The sequence below is a fragment of the Hoplias malabaricus genome, chromosome 4, assembly GCF_029633855.1.
Source record: "Hoplias malabaricus isolate fHopMal1 chromosome 4, fHopMal1.hap1, whole genome shotgun sequence".
Classification (NCBI taxonomy): Eukaryota; Metazoa; Chordata; class Actinopteri; order Characiformes; family Erythrinidae; genus Hoplias; species Hoplias malabaricus.
In genome coordinates, this window is record NC_089803.1 from 71,536,902 (window position 1) to 71,551,700 (window position 14,799).

The 14,799-nt window shown below is 45.7% G+C and overlaps 1 protein-coding gene across 1 annotated transcript; it reads left to right on the plus strand.

Annotated features, from left to right (window-relative positions):
* The first annotated feature begins 1,921 nt into the window (after positions 1 to 1,921).
* On the plus strand, positions 1,922 to 13,090 carry fgd4b (FYVE, RhoGEF and PH domain containing 4b). Its single transcript, XM_066669116.1, has 12 exons — positions 1,922 to 2,063; positions 2,352 to 2,508; positions 3,255 to 3,393; positions 4,894 to 4,952; positions 5,072 to 5,218; positions 6,063 to 6,235; positions 7,573 to 7,603; positions 9,055 to 9,138; positions 9,262 to 9,387; positions 10,311 to 10,460; positions 10,586 to 10,726; positions 11,904 to 13,090. The coding sequence occupies exons 1-12, from the start codon at positions 2,053 to 2,055 to the stop codon at positions 12,156 to 12,158; spliced, it is 1,473 nt and encodes a 490-aa protein (XP_066525213.1). The 5' UTR covers positions 1,922 to 2,052; the 3' UTR covers positions 12,159 to 13,090.
* The last annotated feature ends 1,709 nt before the right edge of the window (positions 13,091 to 14,799 follow it).

The window sequence follows — 14,799 nt, forward strand, 5'->3', positions numbered from 1 at the left end:
TCGATATCGGATATTATACGTTTGTGTAAAAGCTGATACAGATTTACACATTTATAAAATACAGAAAGATAAAATACCACTGATTAACATTGTAGACACGTATTTATCTGTAGAATATTTTACCTTTAAACGACGTCCTTAGCCTTTTAATAAAATATCTACAAATTAATAATAAAAAAACTACATTTATAATAAAAAATAAATGTTCATTTAAAGGAACACCAGAGGCCGTTGGGACGTGTAAATAGTCTTTCAACTTCCCAGTGATCCAGAAATAAGAGCTTCAGCTCCGCCTCTGTGCTTCTCCACACTGTCAGAGGAGGAGGAAGAATCTGAGCCATAAATAAAATAATAAAATCCACCCAATGCCGATAATCTTTAAAAAAGCAAATGTGTGCTGATACCGATCTAATTCTGATACAATCGTGCATCACTATCACTATCGTTATCATATTGATGAAGATAAAACAGAGCGATCCAGTGATTCCTCACTGAGTGAGGGAGAGGGGAGAGGGAAGGGTTTGGTTCCCTACCCTCCTCTAGAAGTTACATAGTGTTGTTTCTGCAGTTTTAAGCCCAGAGAAGCAACGACAGAGGCTCTATTCTCCGTTTAACAGCTCAGTGAGCATCCAAACAATTTTAAATCTGTAATTTTAAGGTTAAAATATTGCCTAGAGTTGCTTTAATAAATTCTGAATTCATATTTTAGGATTTACACCAGTTTTCACGAGTCCAGCGAGAGCAGTGTGTTCTGAGCAGTGTGTATGTGGACGTGTCTTGTAATCGTATATAACTGGGATTAAAGAGGGCTAGAATTGTGCAAAAGGCTTCAGATGTGAACTTTGACCTTCCTGCTCTATATCATCCACATCCAGAGTCTTCACTGCGGTCTACTGAGACACGGCTGTCTGATGATTCATCACATACACATCTATGTATTACCATCTCTTAACCTCCCGGCAGCTCAGGCCTGACCGCTCTGACTGAAGTGATAGGGAGAGTCGTTACTGCGGACAGAACATGCAGAAGGAACAGGCATCACACGCCGGTGACACAGTTACAGAACAATACCCACAGCTCAGTCAAAAGGCCAGTTTAACATTCCTTAAAAACACAGAGAGAAAGGCATCTCTCTCTGGGATGGGGTTAAACGTCCACGGCGTGTTTTGGATAAATTCTTCTCGTGTGTTACACCACATTCGGCGCTGGTTCAGATCTCTGGGGAAAAAAGAAACGCTCGCATTCTCTCACTCCTTTTCTTTAAGGGAGGCAACTTCACATGAGCCTCAGGCGAAAAGCCCCTGAGGGGAGCCTGGCTAGCTTTGGTTTGGAGGGTTCTGGATGTGATTTGGGAGGTTCCAGTGATGCTGGTTCTGTGCCACACTGCCTCAGTGGAAGGAAGAAGAGTTGTCGCCAGCTGAAAGTAACCCTCAGCTGCGGGCACACTCCTAGAACCCCCTCAATCCCCCCCCCCCCCCGCCTCATAGAGCCCAGTCCTGGAGAAGTAGCAAGGGGCCCCCGCAAAACTGTACTTTCAGTTTGAGAGTGAGATGAACACTCTTCTGTTTTTCACTTCTCCACAGGACGAGACCAACGAGCAGAAGCTGCACAAAGTGGCGAAGGAGCTGCTTCAGACGGAGAGAGCCTACGTCGCCCGTCTGTACTTATTAGACCAGGTGAGACCCCACAGCGAGACACTCTCTGTACCACACATTACATACTGGCAGTATACAGCCTAGGCTTCTGTGTGTGTGTGTGTGTGTGTGTGTGTGTGTGTGTGTGTGTGTGTGGAGGGGTGAGGGCGAGATGTCATACAGTAATCATTATTTGAATGACAGCCTCACAGGTATAGAAGAACAAACGTGAGTGTGTGTGTGTGTGTGTGTGTGTGTGTGTGTGGTGTGTGTGTGTGTGTAGGTGTTCTGTGCGAAGCTGACCCAGGAGGCTGTGAAGGGCTCGTTCCCTGTGGATGTGGTGAAGGGAATCTTCGGTAACGTGGCCTGTATCTACGCCTTCCACAGTCAGTTCCTGCTGCCGGACCTGGAGACCAGGATGAACGAGTGGTGATAAAAAGCACCTCATAACACACATATCATTCATTTGTTCATTTATTCATTTGTTTGTTCATCCATTCATCTTCTGTAAGTGCTTTATACCGATAAGAGTCACCGTGTGTTCGGAGTCCACCCAGAATTACTGGGCACATGACAGGAACACACCCTGAACCTGGGCACCACACACTCACCCAGTCATTCACACACTCACCCAGTCACTCGCACACACACACAAACACACACACACCTGTGGACAGTTTCACACACTCACCAAGTCACTCACTCCTCCACCCTCAGGGAAAGCAGGCCCTGGATTGGGGACGTGTTGGAGAAGCTGGCGCCCTTCCTCAGGATGTACGCTGAGTACGTGAAGAACTTTGACAATGCCATGGATCTTCTGAAACAGTGGACAGAGCGCTCAGCACAGTTTAGTGACATTATTCGGGACATTCAGGTGAGCAGTGTGTGTGTGTGTGTGGGTTTGGTCTACACTACTTTGGGCTCCACTGAGAAGTAAACATTTCTGACAAACATTAAAGGAGCTATCTGTAGTATATCAGCGCTATCAGAAAGTAAGGAAAGTTGAAGGCCTGGTGTCTGTGACGGCAGTTTGCAGCCACTTTGAGAAGTGGCCGTTCTGGAGTAAAACTATTGGTGTTTTGGCCTGTGATCCCGCCCACTGCCCAATCACAGTACAGTTTCCACATCCGGGTTGCCAGGTATGACCTACAATAACAGACACAAACACAATGTTCTGCAGCTGTGGAAGTGAGTAAGGGAACAGAGAGATCATTCGATTATACCGTCCATAAAAGGCTCAGCGTCCTTCTAAAACTCTCCATGATCAGAGACGGACACCACTCTTTCACTTCTTTGCCTTTCTCTGGTTTAAATAGATGCTGTAGAGTGGGCCAAAGTTCTTAAACGGGTCTTGTTTGAATGTTTAGTTTTCCTCAACCTGGCAACCCACATGAGCTTTGCTTGAGGGGAGGAGGGGAAAGGGGTCAGACAGCTGTCCGGTGTTTTGAATGTGGAGTGCACTACCCATTTAAACACTTGCCGTCAGTATCACAGATGCCTCCTTTAAAGAGATGTTCACGTTTCATTAACGAGGATAAATCCACTGAAGGTTCTTTAAGGAATGAAAGGTGTGGAGTGTGGTTTCCTGAAGAGTGTGTGGTATGACCGTGTGTTTTTTAGAAGCAGGACATTTGTGGGAATCTCACTCTTCAACATCACATGCTGGAGCCAGTGCAGAGAGTCCCTCGCTACGAGCTGCTGCTGAAGGATTACCTGAAGAGGCTTCCAGAGGACGCTCCTGACCACAGCCAAGCGCAGAGTGAGACACGTCACTGGTGCCACAGATTTAGCTCCTGACCAATAGCCCTTTTCTACCAGTGTGGAACTGGTTTGGTTCTTGTTCCTGAATCTAATTTGGAACCGTTTAACAGGATTCCACCAACATTAACAGGTTCCCGAACCAGAAAATATCACAAATTAAATAAAGGAACAGTAGGTTATTTAGTGTGAACTGTGATGGCTTCTGTGCGTGAGATAAAAAAGCTCCAGAAATAGCTCAGAGCCTCAAATAAATTGTCATTTTCCAGTGGAGCAGGACGGGTCATTTACAGAGCGTTATTGTCCTCACTGGTGAAAGACCAGAGAACCAGACGGGTCTGTGGAACTTTTGGCTAGAGGTGGGCGAATTGATCCAAATATCGATAACATATATCGATATCGATAATATCGCTGGTATTGGTATTGATCAATACTCGTGGAAAAAGGTTGATACTCTGCCGCTAAAGTGTAGAGCACCTTCCCCCTGCTTGGTCACGTTGTGAAGCTGCACGTGGCGAACACTTCCGGTATCGGTATCGGTATCGGTATCAATATCGCCGATACTGGCCCTGTATTTACTTGGTATCGGATCGATACCAAAACTCCCAGTATCGCCCACCTCTACTTTTGGCTCTGAATTTGGAAAATGGGAAATGTCCTGTTATCTGATTTTTGATTTGGAAAGAAAAACACTAGAAAATAAAAGGAAATAAAAACATTAAAATGCTGGGGTTGTGGTCGGCGCAACTTGAAGCACGTTGGCTAACGTTATTTCTCTATCGTTCTCACTGTTCTCATTCTCATCTGTGTATCGTATATGAATCTGTAAACAGTGGATAAACCACGACTCTGTCCTGACTCTTATTTGTTTATTTCCGGGCTCTGGAGCAAAGGTGGGGCCGAGCCCCTATAGCGCCCCCTCGCTGATGACGTTTCCCGTGCTGAGGTAAATTCAATATAGGAAACTAAACGGAAAAATATTCATTGACGTCCTAATTTTCACAGCGGAAACTAGATGAGGAACTGAATAAAATAATTCTAAAACCAGAACTATGATAAAATGCTTTGCACTTTTCGTCAAAGAATAAAATAAACAAGTCAACACTGTCAGTTTACTGTTACCAGGGCGACGATAGCAGCGGGGCAGAATAACAGAATAACTCCCACAGATTCGATTCTTCGTGTGTCTGGGAGTCGCTCGTGTAAACTGTTGGCAAATGATTCATAAATTTCACAAGGGACCGGTTCCCTGGATCGCAGGAAAGTCCCAAGAATTCTCAACAGAACCAGTTTGAGTTCTTTTGGTGGAAAAGGGTTAAAAAGGACCCCATCACCTTTCACTTTGTGAAACTTTCCAAAAGAGTTTGTACAGCCCACAAGGCAGCAGCTAGAACAATATGACCGTTCTAATGTAGGGCCAGCTCTCTGAGCGTTTGATTTCAGTTCCTCTGTCCAGTTTTGGAGCTCAGGGATCACTTCTTCTCTTGATGTCGTTCCACAGAGTCCCTGCAGACGATCTCCATGGCTGCCACTCACTCCAACAGTGCCATCCGCAAAATGGTGAGTGGCCCACTGCCCTGTTGCCTGCTTTCACTCTTGTGACATCAGCGTTGTCCATTTGAAATCCACTCTTCTTTGAGTTGTTTTTTTCAGTACTAGGTTCTCTGTCTGTTCCTCAGGAGAACCTTAAGAAGCTTCTGGAGATCTATGAGATGCTCGGAGGGGAGGAGGACATAGTAAATGCCTCCAATGAACTCATCAGAGAAGGACAGATCCTGAAGCTGGCTTCAAGGAACACATCAGCCATGGAGAGATATCTCTTTCTGGTAAGACCCAGACCAAGTTATGTCCATGAGTTAAATGTTGGTCCCACTCATGAATGCCCTCCAGAATCAGTGATGGCACAAGGGTGGGGTAAACCCAACCCCAACCAACTCTCCATCTGTAAAATCTCCAGCTGCAGCAGAGATCACGTTTGTTTTTATCTGACTCACGATGGCAGCTCGTAAAATGACGCCGTGGTCTTTTGAAGAGGTTCAAACGCTCCTTGGATCGGTGGCCGACGAAAGAATCCAGCGAGAGCTGGACGCTGCAACAAGGAAGGAACAAACTCTACTGATCTGTCTGAACTGATGACGGAGCTGTGTTCAGTCCCAAACAACAACAACACGCCGATACACCATGAGTAAACACCGCTTAACGTTACCACCGCCGTTGTTGTGGTTTCCAAATCCCACTGTTCCCCTTAGAGATGGGGGTTTGAGACGACCAGACAGTCCAGTAGAGTATGAGCGTCCAGTAGAGTTGAGCAATGTAGACAAGCAGTGGAAAAGCACTATAAGAGCCCTTCTACCAGACCCTATGCCCACCCTGGACCTATCTAGTCCCCTGATGTGGGCCCCACTAAAACGTACTGGGTGGGGAAGGCAGGGCTGGAAATCATGGGAACATCATGCTACCAAATCATGGGCAGAGTCTAGGGAAGGCCTTTTCCTGTTTCAGAACTATGTCTTCAGAGATGACGATGTGCTGTCTAACCCTGTCCGACACTCAGAACTGGGAGACGGACAGTGGGCCGGGCCTCGTCTGTAAAGCCGACGAAAGCAATAGACAATCTGCAGCTGGACTGCTCACCCCTCATTGACCTCTGTTTCCTCTTCCTGACTCCAGTTTAACAACATGCTGCTGGTGTGTGTGCCCAAGTTCCACCTGCTCGGTCAGCGTTTCACCGTCCGCACTCGCATGGGCATCGAGGGCATCAAGGTGGAGGAGACAGTGAATGATGCCTACCCCCACACCTTCCAGGTTTCAGGCAAGGAGCGCACGCTGGAGCTGCAGGCCAGGTGGGCACAGCACCTTAACAACACCCATTCTCTCTCTCTCTCTCTCTCTCTCTCTCTCTCGTTTTCTCTGTCTCTCTCGTTTTCTCTGCCTCTCTCTCTCTCTCTCTCTCTCTCTCTCTCTCTCTCGTTTTCTCTGCCTGTCTCTCTCTATCTCTCTGAAATGTACTGTCTGTCTGTCTCTCTCTCTCTCTCGCTCTCTCTCTCTCTCTCTCGTTTTCTCTGCCTGTCTCTCTCTATCTCTCTGAAATGTACTGTCTGTCTGTCTCTCTCTCTCTCTCGCTCTCTCTCTCTCTCTCTCGTTTTCTCTGCCTGTCTCTCTCTATCTCTCTGAAATGTACTGTCTGTCTGTCTCTCTCTCTCTCTCGCTCTCTCTCTCTCTCTCGTTCTCTCTCGCTCTCTCTCTCTTTCTGTCTTTCTGTCCCTGTGTCTCTCTTATTAGCTTTTTCTCTGTTTCTATTGCACTTTCCACATCTCTCTCTCTCATTCATTCATTCATTGTCTGTAACCCTTATCCAGTTCAGTGCGGTGGTGGGTCCGGAGCCTACCCAGAATCACTGGGCGCAAGGCGGGAACACACCATGGAGGGGTGCCAATCTTTCACAGGGCGATACACATTCACTCACACACTCACACCTACAGACACATTTGAGTTTCCAATCCACCTACCAACGTATGTTTTGGGAGCATAGGAGGAAACCGGAGCACCCGGAGAACACCCAGGCAGACACAGGGAGAACACACCACACTCCTCACAGACAGTCACCCGGAGGAAACCCACACAGACACAGGGAGAACACACCACACTCCTCACAGACAGTCACCCGGAGGAAACCCACGCAGACACAGAGAGAACACACCACACTCCTCACAGACAGTCACCCGGAGGAAACCCACGCAGACACAGGGAGAACACACCACACTCCTCACAGACAGTCACCCGGAGGAAACCCACGCAGACACAGAGAGAACACACCACTGTGTACTCTCTCTCTCCAAATTTTAAATTCACATAGCTTTATTGGCATACATCGTAAATGACAATGGTTGCCAAAGTAAATAACAGATTTTTTGCAAATTTCAGCAAATTTCAAAACTCATGGAAGTAAATAATAATAAAAACTCATATAGTACATACAGGACTCTGATGAGGGTCTGACAGCTGTGAACATATTTAGCAGATGATCCATGCCTCTCTGGAAACTCCCTCTCTTTCCACCATTCTCCACAATTGTCTCCTCTTTCCCTCTTTCTGTCTTTTTCTTTTTTTCTTCACCTCCCTCTCTCTCGGACTGTTGTGTGTGTTAAGTTTTCTGATCACTGCTCTCCTCTCCACACAGCTCTGAACAGGACAAGGACGAATGGATCCAGGTATTTGAGCCGATGGTCACTGCAGGTCAGACGTACGGAGCGAGCTGGGTTTTAACTGTTTCATTTTGATCGATCTCCGCGCGTCCTCTAACCTCCTAAAAGATGAAGGCATTCCTGAGCTCGTTCGTTCATTAGGAGTTATATGTTCTCAGTGGCGCTGTGGGACTGAGAGCCAGGGTCGATCACAGTAAGTGAATTAGGAACTGATCCCGTCAGAGGAATCAAGGGGGTTTGAGGAAAGTGGAGTTCCTGATTTTCAGACGGGTTTCTAACTCCACTCTTCACCAGCGTGAGAATCTGAACGTGTTTACGATTAAGGAGCAGCACCGACCTTCTCCTAATACTCACTGCAGTTTATTAGTTTCTAAAGCAACAGAATTAAACAGAAAACTTTTAAACCGAGTGAAAATATACAGGATTTACCTGGAAATAGGCAATGCTTTTTTATTTAATCTACAAACCCCTTTCTTTAAAAGTTAGGACTCTGTAAATAAAATTGAAAACATAGTGATGTGTAAATCATTTAAATCCTGTTTAAATGAAAGTAGCACAAAGACGACGCAATGAGCAGCAATTTCCCAATGAGCTGCATCCCCTCTTTTTTCAAGAGCTCTTTCTAAGGTTTGGGAAGAGAGGAGACAAGTCGCTGTGGTTCTGAAAGTGAAATGTTTTCTGTTCCTTGCTTGTTGCTGGATTTCAGCTGTTCCACAGTTCAGGTTCCCTCTTGTACATAGTACATCCGGTGTTTTCAGTGGCGGAGATGTCTGAACTGCACACAGGTTAGTTTAGCACCCAGACTCATGAAGCGGCGCTTAGGAGCCATGCTGCTGTAAAATACACAGAACTTAGCTTGGTATTGTGCTTCTGAATAAAGCAAGGCCTTTCCTGAAAAAGACGTCACCTGGATGGCAGCATGTGCCACTCCAGAAAGTGTAGGTATTGTTCAGTATTAATAAAGCCCTCATAGATTTAATGAAGCCCACTGCCACAATGGAGACTGGCTTTAGAACTATTTGCTGATTTGTTTACATTCTGCACGGCGTCCCAGGATTTGGAGACATACTTGTGGATCGTTAGCTCACATCGCAGCACTGTTCCTTATTTAAAGACTACGTTTTCTGCCTGAAGGAAAATATCATTAGTAACATGTTGATTCAGTCAAGATTAAAAAAGTAATGAGACAAAAGTAATAAAAGTAGTCTATCAGTGAAGGAGGAAGGTGAGGACAACATAGTTAATTAACTTCAGATATTCACGCAAACCTCTCTGTGCTCTGCCACACATTAATAATTAAATGAAAAGAATTGCATTACTTTTGCGCTCATTTTTATAAAATTAACGAACCTCTGGCCTGCAGTTAATCTCAGATTATCTCAGATTAAGAGTCTTTTATTTTAGTCTGTGCTTGTGCAGAGCTGCAGCTGATGTGTGGATGGTCCTCTTCTCCACAGGCGTTTCAGCAGACGATAGAAACCTTCCAGAAGAAAAATGAGACGTTCAAGTCGGCCTTCAAAGAGGCGGAGGAGGAGGTGTCTGTGAGTATACTTGTGTGTTTGTGTGTGTGTGTGTATCTGTATGTGTGTGTGTGTGTGCACTACCACAAAATACTTGGCTGAGATAAGGCTCTGCTGTTCGTGTGTGTGTGTGTGTGTGTGTAGACTGAGGAGCTGGGTAAGAGAGCTCCACGTTGGATTAGAGACAATGAAGTGACGATGTGTATGAAGTGCAAAGAACTGTTCAATGCTCTGACTCGCAGGAGACACCACTGCAGAGCGTGCGGATATGTGAGTACACTACAGTACAGAACAATGGTTGTCCTCCTCCTGGTTGTCCTCCTCCTACAACCAGAAAGTTCAGAACCATACAGAACAGTACAGTACAGAACAATGAAGCACACTACAGTACAGAATAATACAGAACAATACAGGAGAACAGATTATAGAACAATACCGTTCAGAACCATACAGAAGAGTCCAATATAGTATTGAACAGTAAAGTACAGAACAATAGAGTACAGAACCATAAAGAACAGTACAGAACTATAAAGAACAGTACAGAACAACGAATTATAGAACAATACAGAACAAAACAATAAAGTCCAGAACCATAAAGGACAGTACAGTATAGTACACAATATTATAGTACAGAGCAGAGTATTATGGAACAGCACAATACAGAATAAACACATACAGTACAGAACAATACAGAATTGAGCAATACACTACAAAACAATACTAAGTAGAACAATACACTACAGAACAATACTAAATAGAACAACACAGTACAGAACAATACAGAATTGAGCAATACACTACAAAACAATACTAAGTAGAACAATACACTACAGAACAATACTAAATAGAACAATACAGTACAGAACAATACAATACAAAGCAACAGAGAGAGAGCAGTGCAGTACAGAACAATACAGAATAGAACAATACAATACAAAGCAATACAAAACAGTACAGTATATTACAGAACAATATAATCCAAAACAATACAGAATAGAACAATATGGAATAGAGCAGTACAGAACAATACAGTGCAGAATAACACTATATACAGTACAGTATAGAATAGTACAGTACAGTTTGGTTAATACAGTAGAGTACTGTAGTGGCAGTGTTTGGGTACCGTTACAGAACTGTGTTCCGGTGTTACTGAGCATGACTGAGTGTAAACTGATCAGATTTAATCACTGCAGGTTGTGTGCTGGAAGTGCTCAGACCACAAGGTGGCGCTGGAGTACGATGGGAACAGAATGAATAAGGTGTGTAAGGACTGTTATTCCATACTAACGGGACGAGCGGCCAGTGAGGAGAGGACAGAGGCCAGGAGGCGGGGCATCCTAGAGGTCAGTTCTGAAACACCTACTGTATTTCAATTAAATTATATTAATCCTCAATAAAATTAACTCAAGCAAACAATCTGCACCCCCCCCCCCCCCCAACACTCCTCTACAATTACCCCCAACCTCAGATCGAGGCGGCCCAGTTCTCGGGCAGCAGCGTGGTGTGCGGGTTCCTGCAGTACAGCGAGAGGGCTCGTCCGTGGCAGAGGATGTGGTGTGTGATTCCTCAGCAGGAGGCAGTGGTGCTGTACCTGTACAGAGCGCCGCAGGTGGGTCACAGAACCTCGGCTCCAACTGCATTTTACTGATTTACACACATCTGCAGTGGGATCTGTCAGTTTCAACAACCATCGCAATATAATTTAACACAAACTGTAGGACACCTTCGCTCTCAACTGACACAGATACATCAGCACAAACACTCATGAGACAATATGAGGAATTTAGGAGGGTCATATGTTGCTGGTTGCTACTATATCAGGGGTGGCCAACCTCTCAGACACAAAGAACCAGGAAAAAAACACATTACTAACGGGAACAAGCAATAATATATTTACACACATTTACCATCCTACAGCAACTTCTTATAACAGTCACAAACCGAGACTAATCCGAGTCAAATACACATCAACAGTTACTCACTGAGCTCACACACCACCCACTGTATCACTAGCTCTTCACAGGGGTCATCAGGTCGGCACCTCCTCTCATCAGTGTTTCGCTGAATTGAGCCCAGGACACCTCCAGAAGACTCAACAGTGAAGTCTGTCGTCCCAGACCCACCCCTCTCCAAGCTTTTCAGTCCTTTACCCTTTACCATCAACAACCGTAAATCCACACTGGCCTCCCTGGTGTCTAAGACTGTACCTAGCCCTACTGGCACCGTTAATGCGTGCTCAGTGCCACCAGTTCCATGTGTTCTTTATGTGATACATCACCAACAAACGCAACAGCACCCTCTACAGTGCATTTCCGAAAGTAATTCGTGTTCTCCTTATCCACAACCACTCACTACACCTCAGCCGCCTTCAGCTTCTTCCTTTCGAATGCTTCGTCTACTGCATCCTCAGATGGAACCGTTAACTCTATGAAATAAACTATCTGTTTACTTTAGGAGTACAGCACCATGTATGGCCTCACTGTAGTTAACGCAATGCATTCTGGGACCTGCAGCTTTTTTCCTACGTCCACCAGCAATTTCCAATCTCATGCTGCACCCCATAGCTATATATAATTGTATTTAGCACACAAAGTTAATCTGTTGTTTTTCTTTTATCCTGAATATAACCTTGTTTTGTGTGACTTGGGAACATCTCTGATATTTCCAGGCTTTTCCAAACAAACTAAAAAATCATTCACAAACTTTCCCTTTCTGCTTCAAACCTCAGCATTATTTAGGTTTAAAACGTCGACTCTTTTTGTCCCCTCTTTCCCGGACTTCTTCAGGACGTGAAAGCCCAGTCCACAATCCCATTACTGGGCTACAGTGTGGACGACACCCCCCGGGCCACAGACCCTCCCTCCTGTTTCCGCCTGTTCCAGTCCAAATCCGTGCACAGCTTCGCGGCCGAGTCCGAGGAGCAGAAGCGGCGCTGGCTGCTGGTGATTCGCGAGGCAGTGACGGGAAACGTGGCCCAGATACTTACGGTCAGCAACGAGCTCAGCAACGGTTGCAGTGACAGCACCCCCCACAGCGATTAGAGGGGACTTCACCCTTTCCAAATTTCAGTCTTATCCTAAACTTGTATTTGGTGCTTTATGGGCACCTCAGGTTCTTTTTATCAATAGCTTGAATCATCTGTTAAATCTAATTATAATAAAGTCCCCACACTCCCACTGGACCACATTCAATGTTAGCATCTGTAGAGGCTAAAGCAACTAGTTGTTTTAACCGTGTTATTGAATGTCGCTAAGGAAAATAGGTTTTAGTTTTTATTGTTCAATGTTTCTGGAAAAAATCAACACAAATGAATGTACATAGTTGGGTAAAAAATAAGGTGAACTCCCTGTAAAGTGGTGAAATCTGATCATTAGCGGTGGTAGGCCAGGTTTTATTCGCATCATCGGTCAGACGCTGTCTTCCTAAGAGCCTTAGAGTTGTGCAGTCAGGCCGTTGTGCTGTTAGGAGTCTTGCCCAAGGACTCTTTAATCGTGTATAGCTGTGTCAGTGGTATTACACACTTATCACTTCCACATAAAAGTCTGATCACCGTTTAAACAGGTTTAAAGGAACTCTACGTAAGATCTGACATTTTTGCTCCTGGGCGCCCCCTACAATTGCAGAGTTTGATTCACTTTTTTAAAGCTCTGTCCTGAAATCAGGGTGGAGGGAAGTTTCCTACAAGCGCTTCTCCAAAAGTTACATAGTGCAGTTTCTGCAGTGCCAAGCCCGGAGTAGCAATGACAGAAACTCTGTTCTCCCTGTTACAGCTCAGTGGAGCATCACAATGATTTTGAAGCTGTAATTTTAAGGGCAGGATACGACCTAGTGTCCCTTTAAACAGTCCCCTGTGTGAGCCTTGTGTGGTTGCTTTTGATTCTTTAACTTCGCAGATTTGTTTGTATTGTTTTAATGAATAAAAGTTGTGTTATTTCAAAACTGGATAATTTCAGATTTAAATAAAATGAGATTTTAGGACGGTGTTTCATTTGTTTTTAACGTAATATTAATAATGTGCAGGTATTTGTCATTGTACAATGGAATATGTCTTTAACCCGTCTGTGGCAGTGAACACACACACACACACTAGTGCACTAGGGGCTGTGAACACACACCCAGAGTGGCGGGCAGCCATCCCCAGCGCACAGGGAGTGTTTGGGGGTACAGTGCCTTGCTTAAGGGCACTTCAGTCATGGATGTTCGCACCAGTCGTGGAGATCGAACCTTCCATGTTGTGAACGAACATCATGGCGATTAAGATAAAAGTGTTGATGTAAATTAAATTTTTGTGGACAGCCGTTGCCTAATGGTCGTGGACTGGGCTTGATACCGGAAGGTTGCTGGTTCAATCCCCAAGACTGGAAACAAGGTGGGAACACCCACGGCTGAGGGGCCCTTGAGCAAGGCAGTAAACCCTGAACTGCCCCCCGCTCTGGGTGTGTGTTCACAGCCCAAAGAGCACTAGTGTGTATGTGTGTGTGTTCCCAGCCCCTAGAGCACTAGTGTGTGTTCACAGCCCCTAGAGCACTAGTGTGTGTGTGTGTGTGTGTTCACAGCCCCTAGAGCATTAGTGTGTGTGTGTTCCCAGCCCCTAGAGCACTAGTGTGTGTTTGTGTTCCCAGCCCCTAGAGCACTAGTGTGTGTGTTCCCAGCCCTTAGAGCACTAGTGTGTGTGTGTGTGTTCACAGCCCCTAGAGCACTAGTGTGTGTGTTCCCAGCCCCTAGAGCACTAGTGTGTGTGTGTGTGTTCACAGCCCCTAGAGCACTAGTGTGTGTGTTCCCAGCCCCTAGAGCACTAGTGTGTGTGTGTGTGTTCACAGCCCCTAGAGCACTAGTGTGTGTGTGTTCACAGCCCCTAGAGCACTAGTGTGTGTGTTCCCAGCCCTTAGAGCACTAGTGTGTGTGTGTGTTCACAGCCCCTAGAGCACTAGTGTGTGTGTTCCCAGCCCCTAGAGCACTAGTGTGTGTGTGTGTGTTCACAGCCCCTAGAGCACTAGTGTGTGTGTGTGTGTTCCCAGCCCTTAGAGCACTAGTGTGTGTTTGTGTTCCCAGCCCCTAGAGCACTAGTGTGTGTGTTCCCAGCCCTTAGAGCACTAGTGTGTGTGTGTGTGTTCACAGCCCCTAGAGCACTAGTGTGTGTGTTCCCAGCCCCTAGAGCACTAGTGTGTGTGTGTGTGTGTTCACAGCCCCTAGAGCACTAGTGTGTGTGTGTTCCCAGCCCTTAGAGCACTAGTGTGTGTTTGTGTTCCCAGCCCCTAGAGCACTAGTGTGTGTGTGTGTGTTCACAGCCCCTAGAGCACTAGTGTGTATGTGTGTGTGTGTGTTCCCAGCCCCTAGAGCACTAGTGTGTGTGTGTGTGTTCACAGCCCCTAGAGCACTAGTGTGTGTGTTCACAGCCCCTAGAGCACTAGTGTGTGTGTTCACAGCCCCTAGAGCACTAGTGTGTGTGTTTTCACAGCCCCTAGAGCACTAGTGTGTGTGTGTGTGTGTTCACAGCCCCTAGAGCACTAGTGTGTGTGTGTTCCCAGCCCCTAGAGCACTAGTGTGTGTGTGTGTGTTCACTGCCACAGGTGGGTTAAAAGCTAAAGACATGTTCATTCATTCATCTTCTTTTCTGCTTGTCCACTTCAGGGTCGTGGTGAAGACATATTATTATTATTAAATATTTCTGGATTACTGAGA

Excerpts from the sequence above, each read along its gene's own strand:
- fgd4b (XM_066669116.1), top strand. Across the intron at positions 9,139-9,261 it reads AGGCGGAGGAGGAGGTGTCT|ACTGAGGAGCTGGGTAAGAG; the intron begins GTGAGTATACTT and ends GTGTGTGTGTAG. Across the intron at positions 10,461-10,585 it reads GGAGGCGGGGCATCCTAGAG|ATCGAGGCGGCCCAGTTCTC; the intron begins GTCAGTTCTGAA and ends CCCCAACCTCAG.